Consider the following 24,905-nt stretch of genomic DNA (forward strand, 5'->3'; position numbering starts at 1 on the left):
CATAAATTCACATACATGCTTCTTGATCACCATTTTTACCCTCAAGGTATTTATTGAATAAGTTTGCTTCATTCTATTCAAGTGTTGTCTGTTATTTTTAATGATTTTATCTTAACCTTTAAAGTTTCCATATATTTAAGCAGTCTCATGAGGCAGGAGGGAAATATATGAACAAGAGTTTGTGAGTTCAGAGTCTTTTTAAAGTATTGGCAGTGTAAGGAAGAAAGATCCCACTCATGCCAGCAACTTTTAACCAGTGTTAATAAAAATTTAATTTATTTTGCAGGTTCAGTCTATATTAATCAAAAATAGATTGCTTGGAACTTTCATACTGACACATTGACTTTGATCATCTAAGTGTAAACATAGCTTGTTCATTTATAGTATGTGAGTGGGGAGTAAAACAAGAAGAAATTGCTGTAATTTTATTATTTATCACTAGTGGATTCTATTTTAGGCCCAAGCAATGGAAGAAATGTAGAGTTTTTTGAGCAGGTCAGAATCAATTAACCTGAAGGAAACGTTAACATATGTTCATAGAATTATGTATTCTGCCCCATTATCTGTATTCCAGGAATATGTTATGATCCAAATATGGCTCAGAAGTAAGGTAGAAATGAAGCACCCACTGTGAAAAATATCTGCTTCCACCAGACTTGCAGAAGGAGCTGATTTGCCATAAAAAGAAAACCCTTTCTCCAGAAAGAGTCTGCATTAGCTTTCTTTTTTTTGTAAAATGTACTCTAGGTCTAGTCTAGAAAGGCCAGTGCACTGTTTTTCTTCTATGCTCTCTAAATGAATTGAAAGTGACCTCTTTTGACATGCAAATATGGTTGGCTTTTAAGAATTTTGTGGATGAGTTGAGGGAAGGGCAGTTTGAAGTGAAGGCATGTAGTGTGCTAGAATGAGCGCCAGCTGATGACCTCCATGGTGCTGAAGCAAAGATAAGTGTTTAAGTGGCCGTGCAACAAAAGACAAAACACATTCACTTGCAGAGGCTCAATACTTGTTGGCATAAATGAATTCCTAACAGGTTAAATGATTTTATAAATATGTATTCATGTGTATTCTTTGCTATTTTCACAAGGTAAGTAAATAGCCTCTACTCTGCCTGGCCCTCCTGTCATGTGATGTGTCACCAAGAATATTTCTAAGTACCCAGGCAGCAAATCAACATTTCCCAGGTATTTGGAGAGCAGGAGAGAGACACCAGTCTGAGCAAAGTCCACGTGCTTGAAACGGTAGGGACCAGTGACTGGTGATGGGCAGGTGCAGAGGTAATTACTTCATACCGAAATGATACCTGCGGGAAGAGCCCTGATGGCCTGACCTCAAACAGGAGGTCATTTCTACATCTTGAAAGTCACATGGTGAAATCAGGAGTGACTGAAGTAACTTTCCAGAAGCTTAAACACTTTGAGGAAGGAGCAAGTGAAAAGGTGCTATGCAAACTAAATTTTTTTTTTGTGCAAATGCTGAGCAGTGAAGCACAGCCTGAAGACTAGGGTTGTCCCACAGATGTCAGCAAAAGATTCGCTCAGTAAACATATTTTAAAAGTTGCCATGAGTGTGACTTACCTTCTGAAGAGAGTAGAGTAAGAGAAGCTGCAGCTTCCCTCACAGCTGAAATGGGTATGATGTGGCTAGTAGTAGATGATGGTGAGGCATAAATACATGATTTGAAGGACCAATGATAAGCAGGCACTGGGGAAAGAAAAACTTTTCTACCAAAAATAAAAAAGATAGAGAACAAAACTAACCTTGGCTAGTGGAAGTTGTTAAGGGAATGCTGAAATCACCACAGCTTGGGACCTGAGAAATTCTAATATAGGTTCCAAGATGCACAAAAAAACTTGTTAGGGAAGTTTTTAAAAACAGTATTTAAATATTACAGGATGTGTATGTCTTCCAGCCTACCCAGTAAGGCTATGAGAAGGTGGTTATTGTGAAATAAATATAGAGAGCATGTGGGCATGATGATCCTCTTGACAGTAATTAGTGGGAGTAGATGAAGTTCAGTTTGTTAATAACAGTGCTATGTTGTAAACAGGGTTAATCTTTAGGCTTCTCTAGTGATCCTCTGTACTTCCAACCGGCTTCTCCAGTTGGGATCATCTTTATCACAATATATTTTAGTTGTCATTATTCCAGTGCTTTGATTTTGGTTCTTCACTGTCCTGAAGAATAAGCAGCTATTTCCTAAAAGATGTTCCCTTTCAAAACTGCCATTTCATTTATGCATTGCGTACAAGCACATACATGTACCCTCCTACCCCACTTTCTTTTTTTTCCTCTTATTTACTTACTTTGTTCTTTATAATGACAACCAAAGCATGACAATGGGAAGTCAGGCTTTGCTGTTGTGCTGACATCCCATTTGCAGTCAATCTTTCCTCATGAGCTCCAAAGCTAGCCTATGCTATCAAGCAAGGGTTGTCATGTTTGCTCCTGATCTAGATTCTTGGTGGTTTTGTGGTCTCTAGGTAGGATCAAAGGACATCACTTTCATTTAAAAATACAAAATTCATCTTGATGTCTCAAATACAGCAGGCCAGTTCTAGTGAGACTCCTCAAAGATTAGCACGCATGTGTTGGAGAAATCCCGAAAACTGTTCCTGCTACCATTTAGGTCAGTGGCTAGCTGCCACTGGGTTCATGGTTTTAGTTTGGCTCCAGAGTGCTCTTTTTAAGTAAATGCCCTGATCATGCTCATTTTCAGTACTTTGTCACAGGAAGGTCTTAGAGCACATGATTTTCCAATGACAATAAACTGGGGCAGTCCCGTAGCACACCAAGTACGCTCTGACTGCAAATGGGCAGCTGGAAAACACCTGGGACGTTTGTGGTGTGGACATCCTCTATTTGGCACCATCTGTCTACCCATGGTCCCCACGACTGGCTAATGTAGGCCTAGTCGCTGACTGCGCGTGGAGCAGGAACCCAGATAACTGGCAACATTTTAAAGACCCTTTTGGCCCCTGCCCATTCTGCATTTGAATGGTCGTCCTGTTGTGGAGCGCTCTGATACAGATGCGATTCTGAAAAATAATTTCCTGCCTTTTGCTGTAATATTGATTATGTTGTAGAAGTAACAGACCTTCCCACATACACACGCACACCCCCCCCAGTAAAAGAAAACAAAAAAAGGAGTAGAAAAAAAGGGGGAAAAAAAGCAAGCCTACATCTAAAGTTCCATGGTTATGGACCTTATTTTAAGGATTGATTTCTGGTATGAGGCATTCTGAGACAACAGTATTTGGCTGAAATTGTCTGTTGACTGCAAGATATTACTAATGCATTTGTTAGAGGATAGTATTCTATAGGGGTTTTTTTTGCAAGTGTTTAAGTTCAGTTAATTTTTTTAATGTTTGATGCTAAAGTGTTTATGCCCCTGTTAGTGCCTGACTTCAGAGACATTCCCTACACATCAAGGAGTACTCACGTAAGAGTTTAAACTATCATCTTGTCAAGAAATCTCCCTCAATTTCTAGCAAGCTAATTGCCATGGCTTTTTCAGACTGAAGTCTGACTTCAAAACATCTGGCAGGCTGGTAGTATGTAAATACCACTGAAATTCAAAGTGTTTCCTCATGTGTAATCTCCTTTGCAATCCCATGTCCCTCATCTTTAAACACAGATATCTTTAAACGCAGTGTAGGAGTTGTGTGCAAGTCAACTGCGCTGCCCACGTACGATTTACTTGTTGTAGGAAGGGTTACAGAGGAGGGCCTTCACTGATGCTCTCCTATAAGCGAAATCAAGATGTACCTACATTTCAAACCATGTTTTCTTTATCAGGATTTCCTAGTGTCTTTAGGTTCTCGAAAGAGCTACTGATGTAAAAAAGATTTAGAAGTGTAGCAAACATGCTTATTTGTTGCTCTCAAAGTACTTACACTTGGATATTGTCTAAATAATGTTAACAGTAATATTTGTTTGAGTAACCAAAAAAGTTACGTTGCCAGTTTGATGGTTAGGATATTGCTTGTGGAATGAAAGCAATACACTTCCCATTACACGTTATCTGTCTTTTGAAAAAAAGACATCACTTTTTTACTTTGACATGTTTAGCATTTTGGAAGTCACGTCTTTCTCTTTTCACAGAAGCAGTTGGAGACATTTCTTGCTAGTGCTTTGCATAACTTACTGTTGCAAAAGAGAAGACACACAGGGCAAAACAAAAGACACAGGCTGGGACTAGTATCTCTTCACTCCTGTTGTTTTCACTTAGCCTGCTGATTGAAATTTAATGTAAGGTGTTATTTTACAGCCTGATTCTTTCAGGACTTCTAGGAGAGAGTAATGCACTGTTATTTACATTGATGCTAGCTAGTCTCATCAGTGAAATCTAAAGTGAACTAGCTATTAAATCATAGTTTCCTTTCTCATGTAAGGTCTTTTTCGAGAGAATTACAACTGCTTTTTAAAATATACAGAGGTAAGTATTCCAGCTGTCTCTGTGGGTTAATTGTAGAACTTGGATTGTATTGTATTGAATAGCAATAAATATGTATTGTTTATTGCTTAAATTGTGGGTTTGTTTTTTCTTTTTCATTCTTTAACATTTACAGTTCCTGTTGCTTAAGTCTCTTCTGCAAGGGTTTAATATGTGAGTGAGGCTCAGCTCCTTCAAAAAGGAGGGTGTTTCTAACAGCAACCTCAACGTTTCTTGGAAATTTCAGAGTATTTTTTAGAAAACTTTTCCTTCTTGCCTAAGAGTCTTTGGTCTGCCTACTTTAGTAGATTTTGAATGGATTTATACCCATGTGAATATATAGGCATTTAAATTCTTTTATAAGTACAAGATAACAGACAAAAATACTTTAGACAAAAACACTTTAAGCTTTAAACAATCAAAAAATACTTCGATTTGTAAATAGCATACAATTTTGTTTCTACTGGTTATTTCTGATGCCTGAAAGAGATTCATTTGCATGAACCAATTTCACAGATCTGAACCCCCTAATAGCGTAAAAACAAAAGCGCATTTATAAAAGTTTCCTGGCTAAGTAAGAGCAATGATCTGGCTGCAAATGAAAGATCCTTCATACAAGCAGTTTGGTGCAGAGGTGTAAGTGTTTAGGGGAACACCATGGATATTTCTAAGAACTAGAATTTTTGGCATAAGTTTTAACTTTTATTGCCACTCTGGAATGCCTCACTCATGACAGCGATGAGCAGGGCACCGTGTAGCTCCCTGCGGGCTTTGTGAGGATCTGGGCAATGTGTCCTTCTCCCTGACTTGTCAGAGAGCTTGGTCTAGGAGGTGTGCTCTGAGAAGGCCCTGGGCCTGTTAAAAACAGATGCTCTAGCCACTGCTGCTCTCTTTACAGTGTTCCTGAACTAGAAGGCAGATGGTGGTCCCCAGTCTTCTTTTGCACCACAGCATAGGGTACAGGAGCCTAAACTTCCTTCCTCCCCCTTCTGAGAAGATTCATTTCTGAGAAGAGCTTGCTCTTCTGAGAAGAGCATGACATTTTCCACAGTCATGCACTGCCATGTATTGCAGGGCTCCTCTGGGAAAGGGACGTTGTCTCTGCATGGAGTGGTTCTGCTTTAAAATCAGCAAAATTTGTGGGCAATTCTGGAAGTGCTTGTCTAGGAAAGGGGAGTCAAGGGCTCTGCAGCATGGACTGCTTGTATGATGGTTAAACAGAAAAAGCTGATGTCTTTGGCTTATGGCTGTGGAGGATTCCAGCTGTGACATCAAAATCTTTTGTTTGTCTGAGCAAAGAGTTCACGTGGCTTAACTGGTCTTAACTTTGGCCACCTTTCTTAATTCACTGGCAAAAGAAGGGCAATGTTATGCTTTCTTGCATCCTTCTTATGCTGAGGTGATCTTCCATACAGTGATTAAATCTGCTTTAAGAGAAGATTATGCTAGAGCAACAGTGCGAAGCAGAATAGTCTCCTATAGCCGGGAAGCTGGACTCTTTTATTTTAAGACAGTTAAAACTGAGCTTCAATATGTTTTTAATTATTTGGCCACAGCCAACAGACAGCGCTCAGAACGGCTTGTGTTCTCCACAGTGGCAGCTGCATGGAACAGCCACCTGCAGGCCACGCTCGTGCTTAGCTGTAGCAGCGCAGGGTATGGATGTATCCTGTACTGTGATTGCATTCGCCCTTGATGTCACTTCTTCTTCTTTTATTGTTCTAAGGAACAGAAACGTTTCCAGGTAGGGTCCGACCTCTTGAGTGGTCTTCAAAATTGCCTTTATAAACAAGAATGTGAATTTACTTAGCAGAGCAAAATGAAGGCCTAATAGGAGAAAAAGGTTAACATCCATGCAGTGAATTAAGCTTGCTAAAAGGAGAGTGACAGTTTTAGTGTAAGTGTTTTTACCCTTCATAGACTGCATTATTCCTTTTGGTGAAATAGTTGTTGTGTATGCTGTTTCAAAATACTGCACGTTGAAAACGGTAAAGTAAATCTTATGTAAATACTCAGCAGTATTTCATAGCTGGCTGTCACTCTCCCAACATAATTGTTCACAATTAAATTTTTTCACACTCTAGATTTCCTGTATAGCCTCCTGCCTAAGGCATATCTCAGTAGGGGATGGACAAATATAAATTTTTAGTTAATACATTCACATAAGTTGAGAGGGTCAGATGAAGGGTTGTTCATAATGTTTACGTAATTAATCTCAGTAAAGACGTGAAAGTGTAGGAAGGCGGAATAGGGCACCAGAGGATGCTTTATCCTTTCTGAGTTTGGAGAGGTTATTTTAGCTGACACCTGGTAGAGAACTAGATAAATAAATTCAATAGGAATCCTGCCTCACTGAAGACAGTGGAAGTTTAGCCTTTGATCCCAGAGAGGTCTAAGTCAGACCTTGTGCGATCCAACGTTTCTGACTCAGAAATAAATATATAATAAAATCGACAGTCGCAAGCATAGTTTTATAGCAAGGTGTACAATGTTTCTGTGACAAGACTTCTGTGACTCTTTCTTCAACGTCCTTTCCCATTTTTGTACATACTCTCCAAAGCAGACCCTGGGTCCAAGATCATAAAAGCGGCCGTTTACGTTAGACGCCTCTATCTAGCCTATGGTCGTAGCGCTGAGAGGTGCCAGCACAGATGCTTAGCACAAAAGTCAGAGGCAGAGGAGGTGTCAAGTGGTTGTCCTGGAGTACGCATGCGAGAGGCCAGCAGCTTAGCCAGCCCCTGAGAAGGAGCATCATCCGGACCGCTGTGTTTGTAAACTCCACCCGTTTGTCTCTTTGTAATTGTTTCAACTGTTGTCATCCAAAACATCAGCAATGCAGTGAATTCCGAAGTTCAGTGATGTGGTGTGTGGAAAAGCACTTCCATCTGTTCATTTTGGACCTGGGACTGAACAGTTCCACTGAGTATGTAGTTCTTATGTTACAGTAGTAATGAAATCCCTATTCACCTTCTCTACATACTACATAATTTTAGATTTTCAGTCGTATCCCCGCTTAGCTATCACTTTTTCAGGCTGTTCTGTTTTCTCTCTCCTCCTACAGGAGTTACTTTATTCTTCTGATAAGACTATCAGAAGATGATGTAGCCTTTCTCTGTATCTTGTCTCTAACTTTTTGAGAGGGTGATGGGGACAATATATGGTTTCTAGCTTCTCCCACGGACGAAAGCATTCTTGAGTAACTCAGAGGTCTTTTGTCTTTCTCGCAATCTTTTCCCCATGTTTTACTACCTGTTTATGCTAATATTGTAACTTTTTGTATATCATGTAAGATTTCTCAGAAAGCTCTTTTAAAAAATTCTGTCTCCATTTGGTGGCTGTAGAAGGAGCAAAGTTTCAGGACAGGCAAGTGTGTTTGAGTGGGTTTGCACAGAGACGAGCCTGCTGCTCTGAGTGTGGTATGTAATCTTTCAGAGCGATTCAGAGTTAGAAACATGTATGTGCTTTCTCAGATTCAGTCCAGTCCAGGTAGAAAGTCCATTGAAATAAGCTCGACTGGATTCAGATCTCATTTGTACTGCAGAATCCTAGGGAAGTTGATATGCAGATACAGTAAGTAAAGGTATTATATATGCTAAATTTTCTGATGTTTGAAAGTAGCCCATCAGGGCAGCTTTTTCCTGTACCTCAGACAACACATATCATTTTGATTACAGCCTTGGGAGAGCCCATGTCATGTTTGAATTTAGTCAGAAGTAATGTGTGCCACAGTAGCGGAGTAAGTAATTGTCATTCAAATTCCCTAGTATCCATTTAATGTAACGATGATTGACATCAATCATCCCCTATATTAGTCATTGTAATAGAATCTTGTCAGAAGCTCATTTGTCATCTTTTTTTTTAAAACAAATGGCTGTATTTTTTCTGTGTTTATTTGAATTTAATTATTGTCGATAGCCTCAAGAGGTCATTATCCTATAGCAACATGGTATTCAATTACCATTTCCTCTGAAGTCACTGCTGATAATAATACATTCCATTTTATAAATGTAAAAGTATTCTGCTAATTATAGGTGGAAGTTTGCTGGTTTTTGACTGCAGATTAAGCGACAGGTAATATTTTGATCTGGCAGAAACAGGTTAAGAATTTTTAAAGCCTGAAATGTGGAGGTGCTAATAACACCAAGTGTTAAAGCAGTGTCATCTATTAATACTGATTAATTAGTGTGTAAAATTGATATATCTCACATTCATCAGGCCAGACTTTTTTACATCTTCAATTTAATTGCTTTTCTGACGGTGTTCTTCCTGGCTGCTCTGACTCCTTGCCGTCACGGTTCCATTCATTTTTCCAGATCATTACAAATTACGCTAATTTACACCTTACACAAGCCTTGAGACCAATGTACAGTGCACCTACTTTGTAAATGGCACCACATCTTTTGTGACTGTTTCAGGGCCCAGTAACAGAATTGGTACAGCTACTGAAGTGTTGTACATGCAATTGGGGGTAATCATTCTGCCAGAAGGTTTATTGCCTGATCGTAGAAGGATTTTTTTTCTGTTATATTCAGCTCACACTCTATTTTGCAGTTGGTTTCATTTTATTTCAAATTTCTTACAGGCAGGGTTGAGTTAAATAGTTAAGAGCTCAGCTGAGGTTAAGAAAGATGAATGTTTGTGAGTACTGGAAGCCTGGAAGAAGTAAAATGTTAAAAAAAGAAAAAGAATAGAAACGTACGTGTAGATTTAGAAAGTCCTGAGCTCAGATAGACTGAGAGACTTTGTTGACATCAGCAAAAACTCTTAATTTCTAATGTAATTTCGTTGAGTCTGATGGGGGTGCAGGAAGTGTGCAACTGGAATTCCTTTTGAGAGCGATGTTATTTCCAATTTCCGCTTCTTTACTTGGAGTGGAAAGCCCTCTTACAGCTCCTAGTGGCAGGAATTGGCATGCAAATCTCTCAAATTACAGACGTGTTACAGTAAATGTATCGGCAGTTTGCCCTGTTGACTCCTATGCAGCTTATGACCATTTCCAGTCTCCACCTACCACTCTGAAGAAGTGGCACCTTACCAGTTGTTGCCAGCCTGTGCAGGTAATTATCTCTGTGTAAGCCATGCGGTAACTTGCATTTTCTGTTTATTGAATTGTATCCTATTTTTTTGTCCACTCTGTCAAGCTCATTTTGTGTTTTGAGTCTTATTCTCTACTTCTCCCCCATGGTATTTGCATTCATTTCAGTCATGTTTCATTACTGAAACTGTTTCATTACTGCATTACACACTGTTCGACCACTGCATTGCTATTGCCTAAAACTAGACCCAAGGCACAGCTTTGCAGAGCCTCCCAATATGCAACTTCCTATTGATTGAGAACTACTAATAACTGCTAGTAATAATAGTTTTCAAAGCAGTTTTTTCTCCTAGGTAGTAGGAAACTGCAGTATTTTCCTACTAAGTACTGTTTTTTAGCTTGCTTATGGAAGTATGAAAGCAAGCTTCCACAAGGAAATGTCAAAATCTTTTCATTTCTAGCAATAACAACTAGAATTTATTGTTTGTTGTCAGTATGAATAAGAACAGAACAGGACCTTATCTTTGCTCGCTCCGAATTTAAAAGGAGCTTGCCTTATGAAGCGAAAATTGTGCATTTTGACTAAGTTTAGCTGGCAAGCCCCCTCCAATGTGTGGATGGGGGGCGAGCAGTGTATGCCATATACTTCGACTTCAGCGGGGCTTTGAGCACCGTCTCCTACACTATTCTTGTATCTGGGTGCGGACTGTAGGAGATCTAGCAGGGAGAGAGGCAGTGTCCTGCACCCGGCAGGAGGAGCGCCTGCGACGGCGGGGGCCAGCAGCTGGGGGGACCTGCTCGCCATGGGGGCACAAGCCAGTAGCAGGCCCCGGGGAAGAGTGGGTAGCAGCCCCCCTGGCCTTATGGGCAACAGTGTGGCTGGCCCATCAAGGGGAGCATCACCACCCTCTCCCCTGCCCCAGAGAGACCACAGCAGGCATACCATGTCCCATTGTGGGCCCCCAATATAGAAAAGGCACTGACCGAGTGGAGTGGGGTGAGCTGAGCGGTAAAACATGTTGAGTGTCTTATTTATGGCATGGAGCTACATGTGAAAAACCTATGTGTCACTAAGATAATAGCATTATAAAGGAAGGCACAAACATTTTTTTTTATACCTAAGGTATTTGCATGTATTCAAATAATGCTGGCTCAAATCCTTTATTGACAACACCAATTGCCAGCCTTAATGAAAACACGGAAAGATGTCTTTCAGAGTACATTATTTTAATTTTTACGTGTAACATATAGTGAAACATGAAGGAGAGCATTCTCTGAATTTTAAAATCGTGTGAAATCTCTTTGAAATGTGTATACCAAATAGAGGATTGTAGAGAAGAGATCCACGTTTGACTGGATGAAAGAGGCAACCTAGAGAGATGTGAGCGTGACTTCCTGCATAACATGTCCAATGCCAGATAAAAACTTTGCAGAGGCAAAGAGACTTGGATGGGGATGGGGAGCTGAGATGCACGCAGGCAGGACTGGCATGAGATCGGAGTGGGAGCAGAGGGCGGTGGGTAGAGGAGCCAGCGCCTGCGCAAGCCTGCCTCCTTGCCAGGGATCGAGCGAGCCTTAGCTCTCCTATGCTGCCAGCAATGTCCTTTCTCTACCTTTAATTTTACAAAGTATAGCGCTATTTTTAGTTACCTGGTTGCAATCCTGGCAATAATTCCATGTAATTTTATAACAATTGAGGACCTGAACCAGCCTAAATCCATTAGGCGGTGAACTAACCTTTCTTTCATTTCAGCAAACTCTATTCTTGCTTGTGTTTTTGATGGCTTATTTTAGCAGTGTTGTGTATTACACTTACCACGGCAGGTTTATTTTTAACATGGATAAGTTCAGTAATCTGCTTTACAGCATGGCCCCACAAAACAGTTTCTGTAGCATAAGACCAAGTGACTTGGGCAGCAGGGTGGGACAGGAGCTGTCTCCTCCCTGTAGTTGTGTGTGATGTGGTTACACCCTGCCATATATGGGCTTACCAGTGCTAGTTATGCTTAAACAGTGGGCTCCGTTGTCCAAAAATGATGAGATACACCTATTCCTTTGTAGATTTAGCCTTATTTGTATACCCAGTCTGAAAATCAGGAATTGACTGGTCATGGGTGAAAATTTAGAGACTATCTGTGAGAAACAAAAGATCTTCTCAGATTTATGGGTCTGTGGTAAGTTGCTTCTCTTACCTTGTTATCCTGATTTTACAGAAAATGAGTGCATTTCAGATACATAGGGAAGAAGGGTATATTTAGGCTTAAAACTGACGTTATAACAAAGCTCCACAAACTGAGAAACGGGTACAGAAACGTTCATTGGTCAAAGCATTTACAACATCAGGGAACTGCTAAAAATCTGCCTTAGCTAGTTTCATATTAGAGTAGCTACTTGAGTCACTAAAGCGTTTATACATGTGTTTCAGGACCAAAATCACTGAGGCTTGCTACACCACACGGACATTTTATCAATTCCAGCGGAGGTTGGGAGCCAGGGATTTGCACAGATGAGTTGTGCTGCAGGAAGCTTTAATCTTCTGCCTGAAGCCTTAAATGCCTCTAACCATTTAATTCATTGTATTACTTGGCTTCTTTTCATCTGTAGCAGAACTGATCTCAAGTTGCCAAATCTCAATAGTAAATACAGCCAGTACCATGCTTGGAGTATAGTGTTTGGGTATCTCTTTCATTTGTAAGAGAAGGCCAGCAGTCACATTTCTCTTCTGTATGATTTCTGAGTATGACAAGCAGAAGATTTGCTTATAAAGTATAAAACTGTGATAAGCTCTAATGTGTTAGTGTTTTTCATGACATCTTTTCATGACACCTGCACACAAATGCTCAGTAAAAATAGTTTCCTTTTCAAATATGCTGATCTGCCTGTTTGCTGTTAGTTTAGTTCTCAACAGTGATCAATGTATTCCTGTAAGGGTGAAATTCACCTCAGATGATAGTGCTTGTGCGAGGTCACTAACGTAACAGATGTGTCAGGTCTGATTACTGTTTGGCTAGAGACAGTCACGTAGATGACTGACTGCATGTGGTTAAGGTGGGTACCAATTTATTTTTGAAGAGGCAAATATCTGTTTCTGCTAAAATTAAGTTATTGGGTTTCAGGTTCAGTCTATTCTGCTGTGTCTGTCATATGAAGTGCCAAAAGTGGTCAGATTCAGTTTTTCAATAACTTTTCTACATGCAAAAATGGAAAAAAAAGAAGGATCTAAAATCAGAGTTTCTCTTTTGGCTTGCCTTGTTTTAAAATGCCGGGTCAGTTTTCTGAGCTGAAAGCAAACTGCCTAGCATTATATCTCAGAAGTTTCGTCTGTCTGAAAACTTAGGTTTGTATAAACACTGAAGAAAATGTTGTGCAATACCTTTGTCCTTTGCACACTTAACCCTTCCCTATTGCATTTGCTTTTTTTAATATGCTTTTACCATTCTGCTTTTTATGGCCAAACACAATTCTGAGTCATTCCCTCTGTTGGCTTTGGAGAAGCACTCTCTCAGCCTAGACCTGCTTTCCACTCGCGCAATCCCTCAGCTTTCAAAAAAGAAACTGAGTACAATGGAAAAATTTTCTCTTTCAGTTATATGTTTCTGTAATTCAAAGACATCAGCCTTTAGGCAGTGTGGTTTTGGCGAGGTGTGAGCTTGAAAAGGCCAGTTTCAACAGGATGGTTATTGTTGGAGTTGTACACCATCTGATGCTTTTAAGACACTTTAACGTTAGTTTGATTAAAGATTTATTTTTGCCATCCTTTCTCATACCGATGAATAGATGTTCCCAGGAACCTTCTTGCTATATCTCTAAATGCCTTTAAAATAACACAGTGGTCTACTCACAGCTCCAACCCTATGGTAACCCTATTTACAACAAAGACCCTGCCCTAGTGAGGCAAATTTCTCTTGACTTCCTCTCTAAGCAGTGGCAGAAGCAATTCAGAGCACACAACTAGTTAAGAATATATTGAGACAATACACTGATTTAGGTTTAGGTGGTAATGCTATGTAAGGATTGTTCGTCTTCTGTACTTGCTTCTTCTTCCCCCAGTTGGACCAGCGCAACTATGTATAGGGCTGCTCTTGTACCTGGATCAGCAGAACGATCCAGGTTTATGTTTCTAAATGCCCTTCTTTGTTTCTGTGTACAGACTGTTGGATCAGACTTGGGAGAAGTGCTTCACCAGTAATGGGCTGACAGTATTTTAGTGAAGTCTTATTTCTCAGGGTTGGGGATGTAAACCAGCTTCAGTGGCAATTTTGAAAGGTGCCAGTGTGAGTTGCGTGCCAGGATGCTGTTCCCTTCCCATGTGCCGTATGTACCTAACCACCATTTGCGTCTTTGGAAACTCCCTGAGGCTTCTAAACCCATAATCAGACATGCTGTCACCAGCTCAGAAAAACAGTAGTCCCATAGCTGCAGTGGGATTTGTGTATTAGTCAGTACGAAACCAAACTACTCTAAAGTTACTAAATAAGGTTTTGCTTTTCCAGAGACTGCCACCAGCAAATAGGAAGCTTTAAGTACCTGTTCACAAGCAAAATAAATAAGGCTTCTTTTTTTTTTTTTTTTTTTTTTGCTTACGAAAGTTAAATTCTTGTGTATTACATTACTATTTCCATTCACTTTCTATTCAGATGAGTGATCTGTAAAATAATCACTATGTCAGTCAAATGTCAGCGCAGAGCTGATTTGATGAGACAAATCAGATACTATGAGAGGTCAAGGTTTTTTGCAAGAGTCTCTGTTACCTGATTGCTGGACTAAGGAGATAAACTGCCTTTTCCCTGCACTCGCTGGAATTGGGAATTCTTGGTAGGGTGAGAGCCTGAACTCAGATCCTCCTTTGGCTAACTTTTCCTCAGCCTTGTGTTAAAATAGATCTCACTTCGATGTTTCTTGTAGGTGGAATAAACGTGTGCCAGTACCAGGGTCACCATTTAGGCGCTTACTTTTGTTGCTATGAGCGACAGAAGTAAAAGGAACCTTTTTTTTTTTAATGTGTAAAATGTCTGCATAAGTAAATGAATAGCTAAAACAAGTTTCCTTCACACATTTTTTTTTTCACATCAAGTTGTATGGGTGTTTCTTGACGTACTTTTCTTGGTTTCTTTGCAGCTATTGGCTGACAAACAAGGTCCACATCAAACGACCCAGCACCGGTCTCCTCATGTACACACTTGCCACCAGATTTTGTGATGAAATTCACCTGTACGGATTTTGGCCATTCCCAAAAGATTTACATGGAAAACCAGTCAAATATCACTATTATGATGATCTCAAGTATCGGTACTTTTCTAATGCCAGCCCTCATAGGATGCCACTGGAGTTCAAAACTTTATATGTATTACATAACAGAGGAGCACTTAAACTAACAACAGGGAAATGTGTACAGCAATAAAGCACATGTAAAGTACAATAAGAAGTACAGAATATGCACTTCATCATAAAGATGTTGTGGAATGGCAATGGGATCCCAGTGAGGATATATTTCAATACCCGCTAAGCCATTGGAAAAGGGATTTTATGAGAAGTACATAACCAGCTTCTATACCTGTAAAGTGCTATAAAACTAAGCTATCTTGACTGTAAGGGTTCAAAAGTGCCACTTTCACTAAGAACAAAGTTTGAATGTATACTCAGTAGTGTTTACAGGATCCAGTGATACATTCATCGTGAATTAAAGAAGAAATAAATAGCCTGCTTATTGCTGACTTGCCACTGTGGCCAGAGAACTTACCGAAGAAGTCCCCGGTGGATGGGATGGTTTCTTGAGGAAATACACCAGGCGTTGGCAGAGAAGATCATGATGGGATTGCGCAGAGAAAGTGAAGTCCGTAAGATCAAACAGATCTAGCAAACTCCTTCAGTCAGGGGACTGTTTCTGATCTTGTATTATAACCTCAGCTTTTGTTGCTGTTTTTCTTATTGTTGTTGGGTGGGTTTTGTTGCTCTTGGGTATTGGAACCCTTCAAGGATTTCAAGGATGTTATGAATAATTAAGAGGATATATCTTAAGGAATTGTCTTAGGAGAAAAAAATTGGTAAGGGAGGGAGGGTGGAGGGAAACATCAAGTACTTTATCAATTGTTATTGTGTTGTAACCTGCTGTCGCACAGCTCTCAACCTCCCAGATTGTTTTTCTAGCTACAGCTGTCGGTACCCACTACATGGAACCACTCAGAGATTGGTCATTTTGAGCCTTATTTTAAGGAGAAGTTTTTCGGTTTTATTCAGATCTGAAGACTCACTCAACAGAAAGGTGCCCTTATTTTTGGTACCAAAGATTACTCTTATCTTGTATACACATTTTTTCCATTTCTTGAAGAAATGGTGTACATTTCATATGATGTTTCTTTGCTGCTGAAGGAAACATTTTCTGGATCTTTTATTTACAGTAATTTATGTTGCTTAAATGGTTTGCATGAAGCATCTCAAACAAAGCCTCTTTACTGACTTTACCTGTAGAGTTTTTTTCTTCAGAAAAATCTGCAGGAGCAAAGAGATTATCTCAAACATTCAAATATATATGATTTTTATTGCTAATTGAAAGGAAAACAAGAAGTCTAAAGGAACTCAGCTGACCTATTGGAACATGCTAAAAGAACAAAACTAGTCAATTAAATGGAAAATAAAGGAACTGTAGATCAAACAGATCTTTCAAAACTTAAATTTCTCATGGTGTTGGATGATACATCTCTCTAATGTACCTCTTTTGTATCAGCTTGATGTAGGGTTGTGTAACTGACTGAAATAACACAGAGCTGTATTATCTCACACTGATTTTTCTGAGCAGCATTTCTTTTGCTCTCCTTTCAGAAAAGAGAGCAAGAAATTGGAGGAGTAAGGGGAGGGCAGAACGTCAGTACGATGTACACAAAGGTACAAAACCTGTGTTTGTGTGGTCTATTGTAGCTCTCTTGGGGTGGGTAAATGAAGGCCGCCTGCTCCCACCGTTCTCATGGCAGGCGAGGCTAAGGAGGAGGCATGCGGATACAACATAGGGGTGTTATCCTGTTACGTTTTCAGCTCTAGGATAGGTCCTCATCTCCAAATATTATACCCGCTGTACGTATCAAACCTTGAGCTAGCATGGAGAATTTCATGCGTAGCACAAAACTCAAGAACGTTTAGCAGTTAAAAAAATGCCACTTTTTACCCATGTTTCCTCTTAAGTTCACATATGCATGACTAGAGGTCTGTGATTATGCAGATTTAGTAGCCTAAATCCCTGACTTGCAGCCAGTTTTGCTAGAGGCTGGTGTGAAGTAGAAAATCGTTCTGCCATAGCGAAGAAACAGTAGCAGTCTCCTGCTACCACCAGTCTCTCCTATCCAGGCTATATGCCAAGGTGCGGGATACGGTCCTAACCTGATCAGCATTGAAACCAGGGCATCAATAGGAACTAAATAGCAATACAGACTGGAATGTATTTAATTTGTTGTTGATCAACCACAGGGTGTTATATGTACACTGTGTAAGCTTGCAGTGAAAGGTGTGTGTATTCCTATTCCTTCTGTTAGAGTTTTACAGGGTGTTCGGGCTGATTTTTTTTAAAATGCATTTTATATACAGTGATTGACTTTCTATTGAGATAAGGGATTCACAAATGTCAGTCTCACAGAAGCTCAGAGAAGTGCCTGTTTAGCTTGTATCTGTTCCTCTGGGAATGTGCTCTCTTCTTTGCTCCGCTGTCAGGCCATCAACAAAAAGGGAATTCACATTGACTACAATGTGAACTGACAGGTGTTTTTTTCACCTCAGGGAAGGTTTTAATACACCAATATGATTGTTTCTCTGAGAGCAAAGCAGATGGAGACACTATAATTCCTGTGGTCGTAAAAAAAAATTACTTTTGTGATTGAATAAATGAAAACAAGGAGAGGTTAATTGCAAGATAGATGAGGGGAGCTTGCCTTTAGAAGTCAGCAAACGAAGGATGGAGAAAAGTTTGGCCTGAGCCTATTTGGCAAGGGTCACATCTGATTCTCTGTTGGCTGCACTACACAAGCCATGGAGTCCAAACTCCCCCCCTATCACTACGTCTGGTCCAACAGGGCAATTCAGGGCAAGTTTTCTCAGACTTGGTTTTGCACAGGCCGTGACAGCAGCACCTCCTTCCAAGGCAACGGTAGCTTACCTGGACCTTCTCAAAACTGGCCCTCACCCTCGGTTCCTGCATGCTTTTCACCTTTGTATTGCACGCGGCCGACACCACCAGCCCTTGCCCTCCTTCCCGACCCTCGGCCGCGCTCACCCTCCTCCCCAAGGCTGGGACCCAGTCCGATCTCCCCGATGAGAGCGCATGCTTCCTCCTGACCTATGGCACAGCTCAGGTGTGCTTTATTATAATTACCCCTCTTATCATCCAACACTATCAGCGACTAATGCAAAATAGCTAGAATAAAAAGAAGGATCCCAAATATTTCAATGATATCTGCCTTGGTAAGGATCGACTGAGGAATGCCCTTCGACTGAGTATTCTTCAAATTTATCTTCAAGAAAGTCGTATCAATTGCCAGCCGTGCTTCCTAGAAGTATGCTAAAAATAAGAACAGGGATCCACATCAAGACAGCAGACTGTATATTTTTCCAGATCTCTTGGCAGCTCTACATTGAAGAATTTGATTTCATTCAAGTAAATTTATTGTGAATTGTTTATTAACATATATGTTAATGTTTCTGTGGCAGAGCCTCTTTCTCGTATTTCATGAAAATTATAGATAAATATATTTGATTGTTAAGTTTTCAGCTTTGGGGCAATTCTTTCTCCCTCAGCTCTGAGCCACTCTCCAGATTTAAGATCTACTGAACCTTTCAAACTTTGGCTGGTTTACACGCTCTGATACATAATAAGAATCCAGGCCACATTTAATAAATACTGTACCATTCTTTGGTTAAAGAATAAAACCAACACATACTTGAGTCATCACCATTTTTTTTTAAACTGACTGCAATTTGAAGAAGAGACAGCGTGGGTTCAGTACCTTTTTTAGTGTTTGATCTGGCAGTGCTGAGCACTCCTTACTCACAGTAACTTTACTGGGAGTGACATGTCCAGAACTTAGGTGGGCATCAAGATTGGCATCTTTCAGGATCTGACTCTTAAATTGCACATTATTATTTATTTTTAAGAGCACTGTTACTTTGTGTAGGGAAAAGCACAATTGTTCTAAATGTAGATAAAATAAAGAAAGAGAGTTTACAGAGAGCATCATTCCTGCACAGTACTATTGCTACTGAGCATATGTAATACCATTTATGTGATTTAAAGTATTGATATGTATTCTGTCAGGATTGTCATGTTTGACACTGTTTAATATTATTTCATGTACAGCTTTTGGGTATTGTTCTATTATTTGTACATCTGTAAAATAAACAAGTTTTTTTCATTTTTTTCTGCTATATTCTGTTCATATTCCTTTGTAAGTCGGTTGGCATTGATTTTATTCCATGTGTTAAATTATATGCTAATATGATCTACTAAAAAATATTTAAAGTAGTTCACAGGAGAGCAAAACTTATCCGATAAGGGCTAGAATTAACCTCTGCCTATACTTCTGAATTTAAAAGAAAATGAAAAAATAGCCTATAGAAATCATATACAACATTCCATACTTAAAGCCTATGCAATCAATAACAAATTTCTAAACCTGTACCAGTCATGCTACGAAAACAAATATACAACTCTACCGTGTCTATAAAAACTACGAGGAAATTGCTATTCCGTAATGAATTTTATATTTTTATTCTATAATTGCAGATTCAGCCTTCACACACTGCTGGAGCTAGTGTATAATTTGAGAACGCCATGAAAGTCAATATTTTGCTGAGCTCTGTTCTTTTCCATGGCACAGAAGCCAGACACTGTATTTTACTGAAGCCTGCCTGTAGTTCTCTAATATTAATTAGATTATTTTAAATGGCTATCAGGTTTTTTTGGGAAAGTGCTGTCTTTTAATTACTTGCTACTGTGAAAATATATGCATATAATTGATGATCAGTGACTGTGTTAATGAAAAATTCTTGCACTGTAATGAAGACCTACTTAGACTGCGAATCTTCAGCTGCGCTTTCTTCTGCAGCCTTTAACAACGGCCTTGCTAGCCCCTCCTTTTTATGATCTGTTTTGCTGTCTTATCCTCTGTCTTTCATGTCCCCAGAAAAATACGTGTGTAAATCAAGGAGAGGCTTCCACCATTCTCTTAATGTAAAACTTTAAGGATATTTGGCATGATTGAAGTGCTTCTTCTGAGCCTTAAGTCTTAACCTGATTAACAATATGAAAGACTATTCCTCAAAAGAGCGCTGCCAAAGGAAGCATGATTTCCGTTTCCAGTGTAATTGTCTGTTTGTGGCCCTCAGATGGTAACAGAGCTAGCCAAGTACTCAGACAGCTAGACAACACAATGGAGATGCTGCGATCCCAAAGGAAAAAATACATATGTGTTTTCTGGAGACTAACATGTATGTAAAGAAAGTGCAATGAGAAACATGGAACAGTAAAGATGCAACAAGAAGGGTCTGCTCTGAGAGAGACCTTATTGGGGGAGTCTCGATGCTCTTTTGTTGTTTTAGAGCAAACAGGACTCATCTCTCCTTAAATACAGTAGTAATTTCTATGAAGATCAAACCTGGCATATGGTCTTACTGGCTGGATTTTGCTCACAGTGACTCTGCGTGATAGCTGAAGAAATGCCGTTTACATAATACTCACCGAAACATATCCATTGACATTGCTGTTACAACAGCATGTAAGCTTAATGATATGAAGACGTGCCTATTGATTACAAGGCAGTCTTTCTACAATCATTCCATATATCCTGCCTTTTCTACAATTTTGTTTATGTACTTTAGATCTTCTCACCTTTTAAACTCATTTTAAATTGCCATAGAGTGAAAACCAGAGGATTTGATTCTTGAGTGTTTAAAATAAAACCCTATTTTAGTCTTTTAAAAAAGTGAGGAAAAACAGGTCTATAGTCACCTGTCAGAAATTACCTGTACGTCAAAGACTCGGGGGAACAAAAATATGGTCTTCCTTCTGTTGCTATTAATGCTCCTGTCTAAAGTCAAATGGGAAGTTTTGACCCATTTCTTCTCTACAGACGAGTGTCTCTTGTGGTGCTCTGAGGAGCATCGTGTGGAAGAGCTTGGGGGGCATCTTATAACTCATCTAAGAAGCATTGTGCAGGCTGAATTTCTGTCCCAGAGTGGAAAATGCAGACATCTGCTCAATGTGCAACTCCCATAAAGTCCGGGTAAGTGTTACAAAACAAAATATTTCCATTCAGACACGGCAAAGTGCTTTGTTTGGACTGCGAATGCCCATACTACCCATATAGACATTTCCAATCATGATTTGTAATATTTTCAGTCTCTCAGTTCTTTATCTGCTTCAGAAAAAGAAAAAAACACAGATATCAAAATACTGTATTTTGCCTAAGAGAGAATTTGTGATTGCGTATTTTTGGGATGAATTCAGATTTTGTCTTTTCATACAGCAATCCTTCCCGTTCTTTAGAATGACATAAATAAGACTGTTGTATGTCTTCTCAGAACTAGACCATTTTGCAGATCATTATTAACGACCTTTTTTTTTTCCTTCTGTTTACTATGGTTGAGCGGCTTTGAGTGTTACTATTATGTCAATGTGCAAATAACATGCAGAGAACAATTAGGAGCCTACTGAAGTGAAGTTGCATTCTTGCTTTTACACACGCTCCCCTGCTAAAGGCCACACGAAGGCATTCCAGGAAATCCCCCTGCCAAAAGAAAGCCCATTAGCATGCTGGGCTGCTGTCCAGGAGTAAAGCCCCAGACCAACGTAAAGCTGGGAAAGCAGTTTGTCTTGGGTCAGCCAAGATACAATGCCTGGGGAGGGACTGTCTGAAAATATGCGCTGTAGCTAGAATTAATCCGTCCAAATAATCGCCATCATCCTTAATATTAACATTTACTTCTAACAAATGCTTTAAGGAGGTGGCTGTTTTTTGTAGTTGGCCTTTTTGACTCAAGTTATTAAGCAATCAATTTCTGAAATCCCAAGGACGGGAAATCAATCTCACCAAGTGTTTCACTAACACAGAAGGGCTGGGATGGCCTGTTTGCCTGGATGGCAGCAGTTAGGCAGGTGCAAGTGCTGTGCTTACTGGTGCACGCTCCTTTCAAAAAGCACCTAGGCAAAAAAATCTCCGTGAGCTAGCTGTGCAGGCCAGGTGGTGTTTCTCTGACTTCCTTTGCTTCCCTATATTCTGAATATTATTCTCAGGGGCTTCTGCTGCTTTCAGAGCTGCACAGCTGCTATTAAATCCAACTCATCTACCTGCATTTCCTATCAGATCTCTCCAGCTCACCTTCATGACTCGGCAGTTGTTCTGGAGCCAAACCAAACCTTGTCTCTTAACTGTTGGACTAATGCCTGTAACTTTGAACTAACAGAACCCAGCCTCAAGTCCAATAACTTCAGCAATGTTCAGAGCAGCTAGTTCACACATTGCTTTCCTATACAATCCTCTGACTGAAGGAAAGCAACAGTCAGAGTCAAGGTTACTAACACAATATGAGAGCAGCAATGAAAAAACAGTAACACAGTAAGAGCAGACACCCACAGGTGTCCTCCTCAACCCTAAAGTGCACAGCATCGCCCTTTCCTTTCTGGGTTCGTCCCTGTGCTCTCCAAGCTCTCTGTTACTGCCGCTGCATTGCTGGCAAGGGCATGCTGACTCTAAAAGCTGTGTGCGAAGAGAGACTAATTGAAGCCTGAGGCAGTGTTATGTGGGGATACACCAGCCTAGAAGAAGAATAGCTATTGTTGTGTGGTACTCCATGTGGATGAACTGCTTCTTCTAGGAAACGGATAGAGCAGCCGCGGCAGTGCATCACAGCAGTGCTCTCTGCTCTGCCTCTGCAGGGCACGGCATGGAGGAGCACGGCACAAACACACCAGCAGCACTCAGCGCTCCTGAAGGCACTAACACTGGACACAAAACCAGTTGTCGTACAAGAAGCAGAATGTGCAAGACCTCATTTCACACATAGCTGCGTCCTGAAGTAACCTCAGCTCCTCGCAGGGCAGCTGCACTAGAGCCCCGCTCCCTTTCCCAAGTATCTTCCCCAGAGCTCCCACCCAGCCACCGGCTCCCTCCAGTAACCCCACCAGCCCATCCACACCCTCTCTTTTGTAAAAGCAGTGGAAGGTGGCCTGCCAGGCAAGCAAAGGTGCCTGTAATGCTGCTCTGCAGCCATGTAAGGACTGATAAGCCTTTGCTAATGAGCTAATTCCTAATTAGCAAGTTCCTGCTGCTTTGGGAATGCAGGCTGCTTGCCCTCCCTCTTCCCAGTAAGTTGCCAATTTTCATGAAGTTTTAGGAATATAACATGCCTAAGATAGCTGCTCTTCTGTTCAATGTGGCTGAATTTGGTCAAGGAGTCAGTAAGTTATTAGGAGGAACTCTCAGATAAGCGGTGTGATCGCATGAGCCTTACTGCCTTCCCCACACCAGGCTGAAGTGACCTGCAGGCAGCAAGGGCAGAGCTACAGGACTGCAGCAAAGACTGAAATGCAGCTGCCTGAAGAGCGTTCAGGTATTTGTTTGTCTCTCAGTAAATGTAAATCCTAGTTCACAGCCTCTGCTACTACTCTGAGTGTTTGAAACCCCCTCACTTGTTGGCACCAGGTGTGAAACGAAGGCAGGTTTTCCTCCTTTCGCCTTCAGTAGCTTCTTCCCTAGAGCATACGAAGACATGTAGAAAGACAATGCCAAATTCCTGATAAGAGACATAACTTGTTTTTTAAGAAGTATATGAGAATTACTGTTCAGCCCAGGTGAATTTTATTTGCAGGTTCTTGGGATGCAGTAGCCCATGTCGTAGTTATGTAGCCTTGCAACAGCTTCTGGCTTGAGCAAGCCTTCCGCTGACTAGGTTGAAGCAAGTGACTCTAGAGAGGCTTGTGTGTAGGTTACTTTCCTATTTTTAAAAAGGGTTTCGATTAATGGAAAATCTAATAAAAACTCACGGCTTCATTTTGATCTTTGTTTTTAGAGCTAAATAGAGAAATAAGCCTGAAAGCTGGCTTGCATGTAAAGACTTACACTAAAAGAAGATGATCGTTTTGGCTTTGCTCCAGTTTGCTGCTGAAACAAGTCATACAAAAAAAAAAAAGAACTTTGTGGTTTGAAAACCAGTGGCTCTCTAAAAATACGAGAGATTGTTCATCTCTTTGTATCCTGTTTGTGAGATTGTTTGAATAGCACGTAGCAGCAGAGTGTATGTTAGCAATTATATGGCAAAGAAACAGTTCAGATGATAAAGTATATTTCTTAGCAATTACTTGACTTTTTTTTAATCTAGTATACAGCCACGAAATTGCTCAATTCCAGTTTCAGTTCAAACGCTACCTTAATGAAAGTCAACAGAAAGACAGACAAGAAGTAGCTGAGTTGAGACAGATGTCCTCTTTGTGTTCTCTGGTAATGTAGCACAAATCTAAATGGGGTCTTGGTCAGTTAGTAGAGGATCTAATATGCTATAACGAAATGCATAGTTAATTGACACTTATAACTGAAAATTTTAAGACGGTGCTTTGACTTCATTGCTTTTTTTTTTTCTTTTTTTTTCCCAAAGAGAACTTTTTTAATGAAGGAACTTTCCTCCTCAGAGTGTTCTTTGCTTGCTCTCCTCATGTTTTTTACAGAACACGTAAGGCCTATATCCTGTCTATAACTGCTATCAGTGAGAGGAGAGTTAGCAGGAGACCTTGCAGACTGGGCAAATGCCTGGGTGCAGCCAGGCAGCCACTCCATCCTCACCTTGCCACCTGGGCAGGGCCTCAGCTCCGCCTTGCTAGAGCCAAGAATACAGCAGCAAGACGATTACCTAACGTGAAGGCAATACACAAGTAACCGTGACCAGTGCGCTACTAGTTACTGTACAGAGATAGTTTGCTTCTTGCAGGTCAAAACCCTGGAAACAAAAAGTCTGGGCATGCAGCTGGTGGGAAAGAAATAGTAAAACGTTTATGGGAAAGGAGCCTCTTGTTATTGCAGTCTTTGGGCTTCCCAGGAGGTGACAGGACGCTGTCTGGCAGGACTGTGGCTCTGATAAAGACCTCTGGTCAAAAACAGTGTTCTTAGCTGGTGAAGAGAAGGAGGTGAGTTGTGGTTTAAACTTGTTCTTCCCGACTTGCTTTGACTAACTAATAAACATTTTACAGGGTGGAATAGGTAAGACATACAGATATGTATTCGCTTAATTTACAAAGCCTGGAAAAATTGCTGACCTTCTGAATTAGTTACTATGCCTGTGAAGCAATAAAGCTGATAAACAAGATTTGTAAGCAAACTTCTAATTTGCAAAAGGCATTATTAAGCTGTAGCTTTTGCCTGCAGAATGCACTGTAAATCAAGAAAGAGACATGATAAATGTGACTTC

General features: G+C 40.4%; 1 protein-coding gene across 4 annotated transcripts in view; it reads left to right on the plus strand.

Moving 5' to 3' along the window:
* The window catches only part of LOC104140155 (CMP-N-acetylneuraminate-poly-alpha-2,8-sialyltransferase), a 63,687-nt gene extending 44,812 nt beyond the window's left edge, over positions 1-18,875 (plus strand). For all 4 annotated transcript variants that reach the window (XM_068925195.1, XM_068925194.1, XM_068925197.1 and 1 more), the window contains one exon: positions 14,589-18,875. In XM_068925195.1, coding sequence (XP_068781296.1) covers positions 14,589-14,871 — 283 coding nt within the window. In that variant the 3' untranslated portion in view covers positions 14,872-18,875. The remainder of the gene's footprint in view (positions 1-14,588) is intronic.
* Positions 18,876-24,905: the final 6,030 nt, after the last annotated feature.

The sequence above is a fragment of the Struthio camelus genome, chromosome W (assembly GCF_040807025.1).
Source record: "Struthio camelus isolate bStrCam1 chromosome W, bStrCam1.hap1, whole genome shotgun sequence".
Taxonomy (NCBI): Eukaryota; Metazoa; Chordata; class Aves; order Struthioniformes; family Struthionidae; genus Struthio; species Struthio camelus.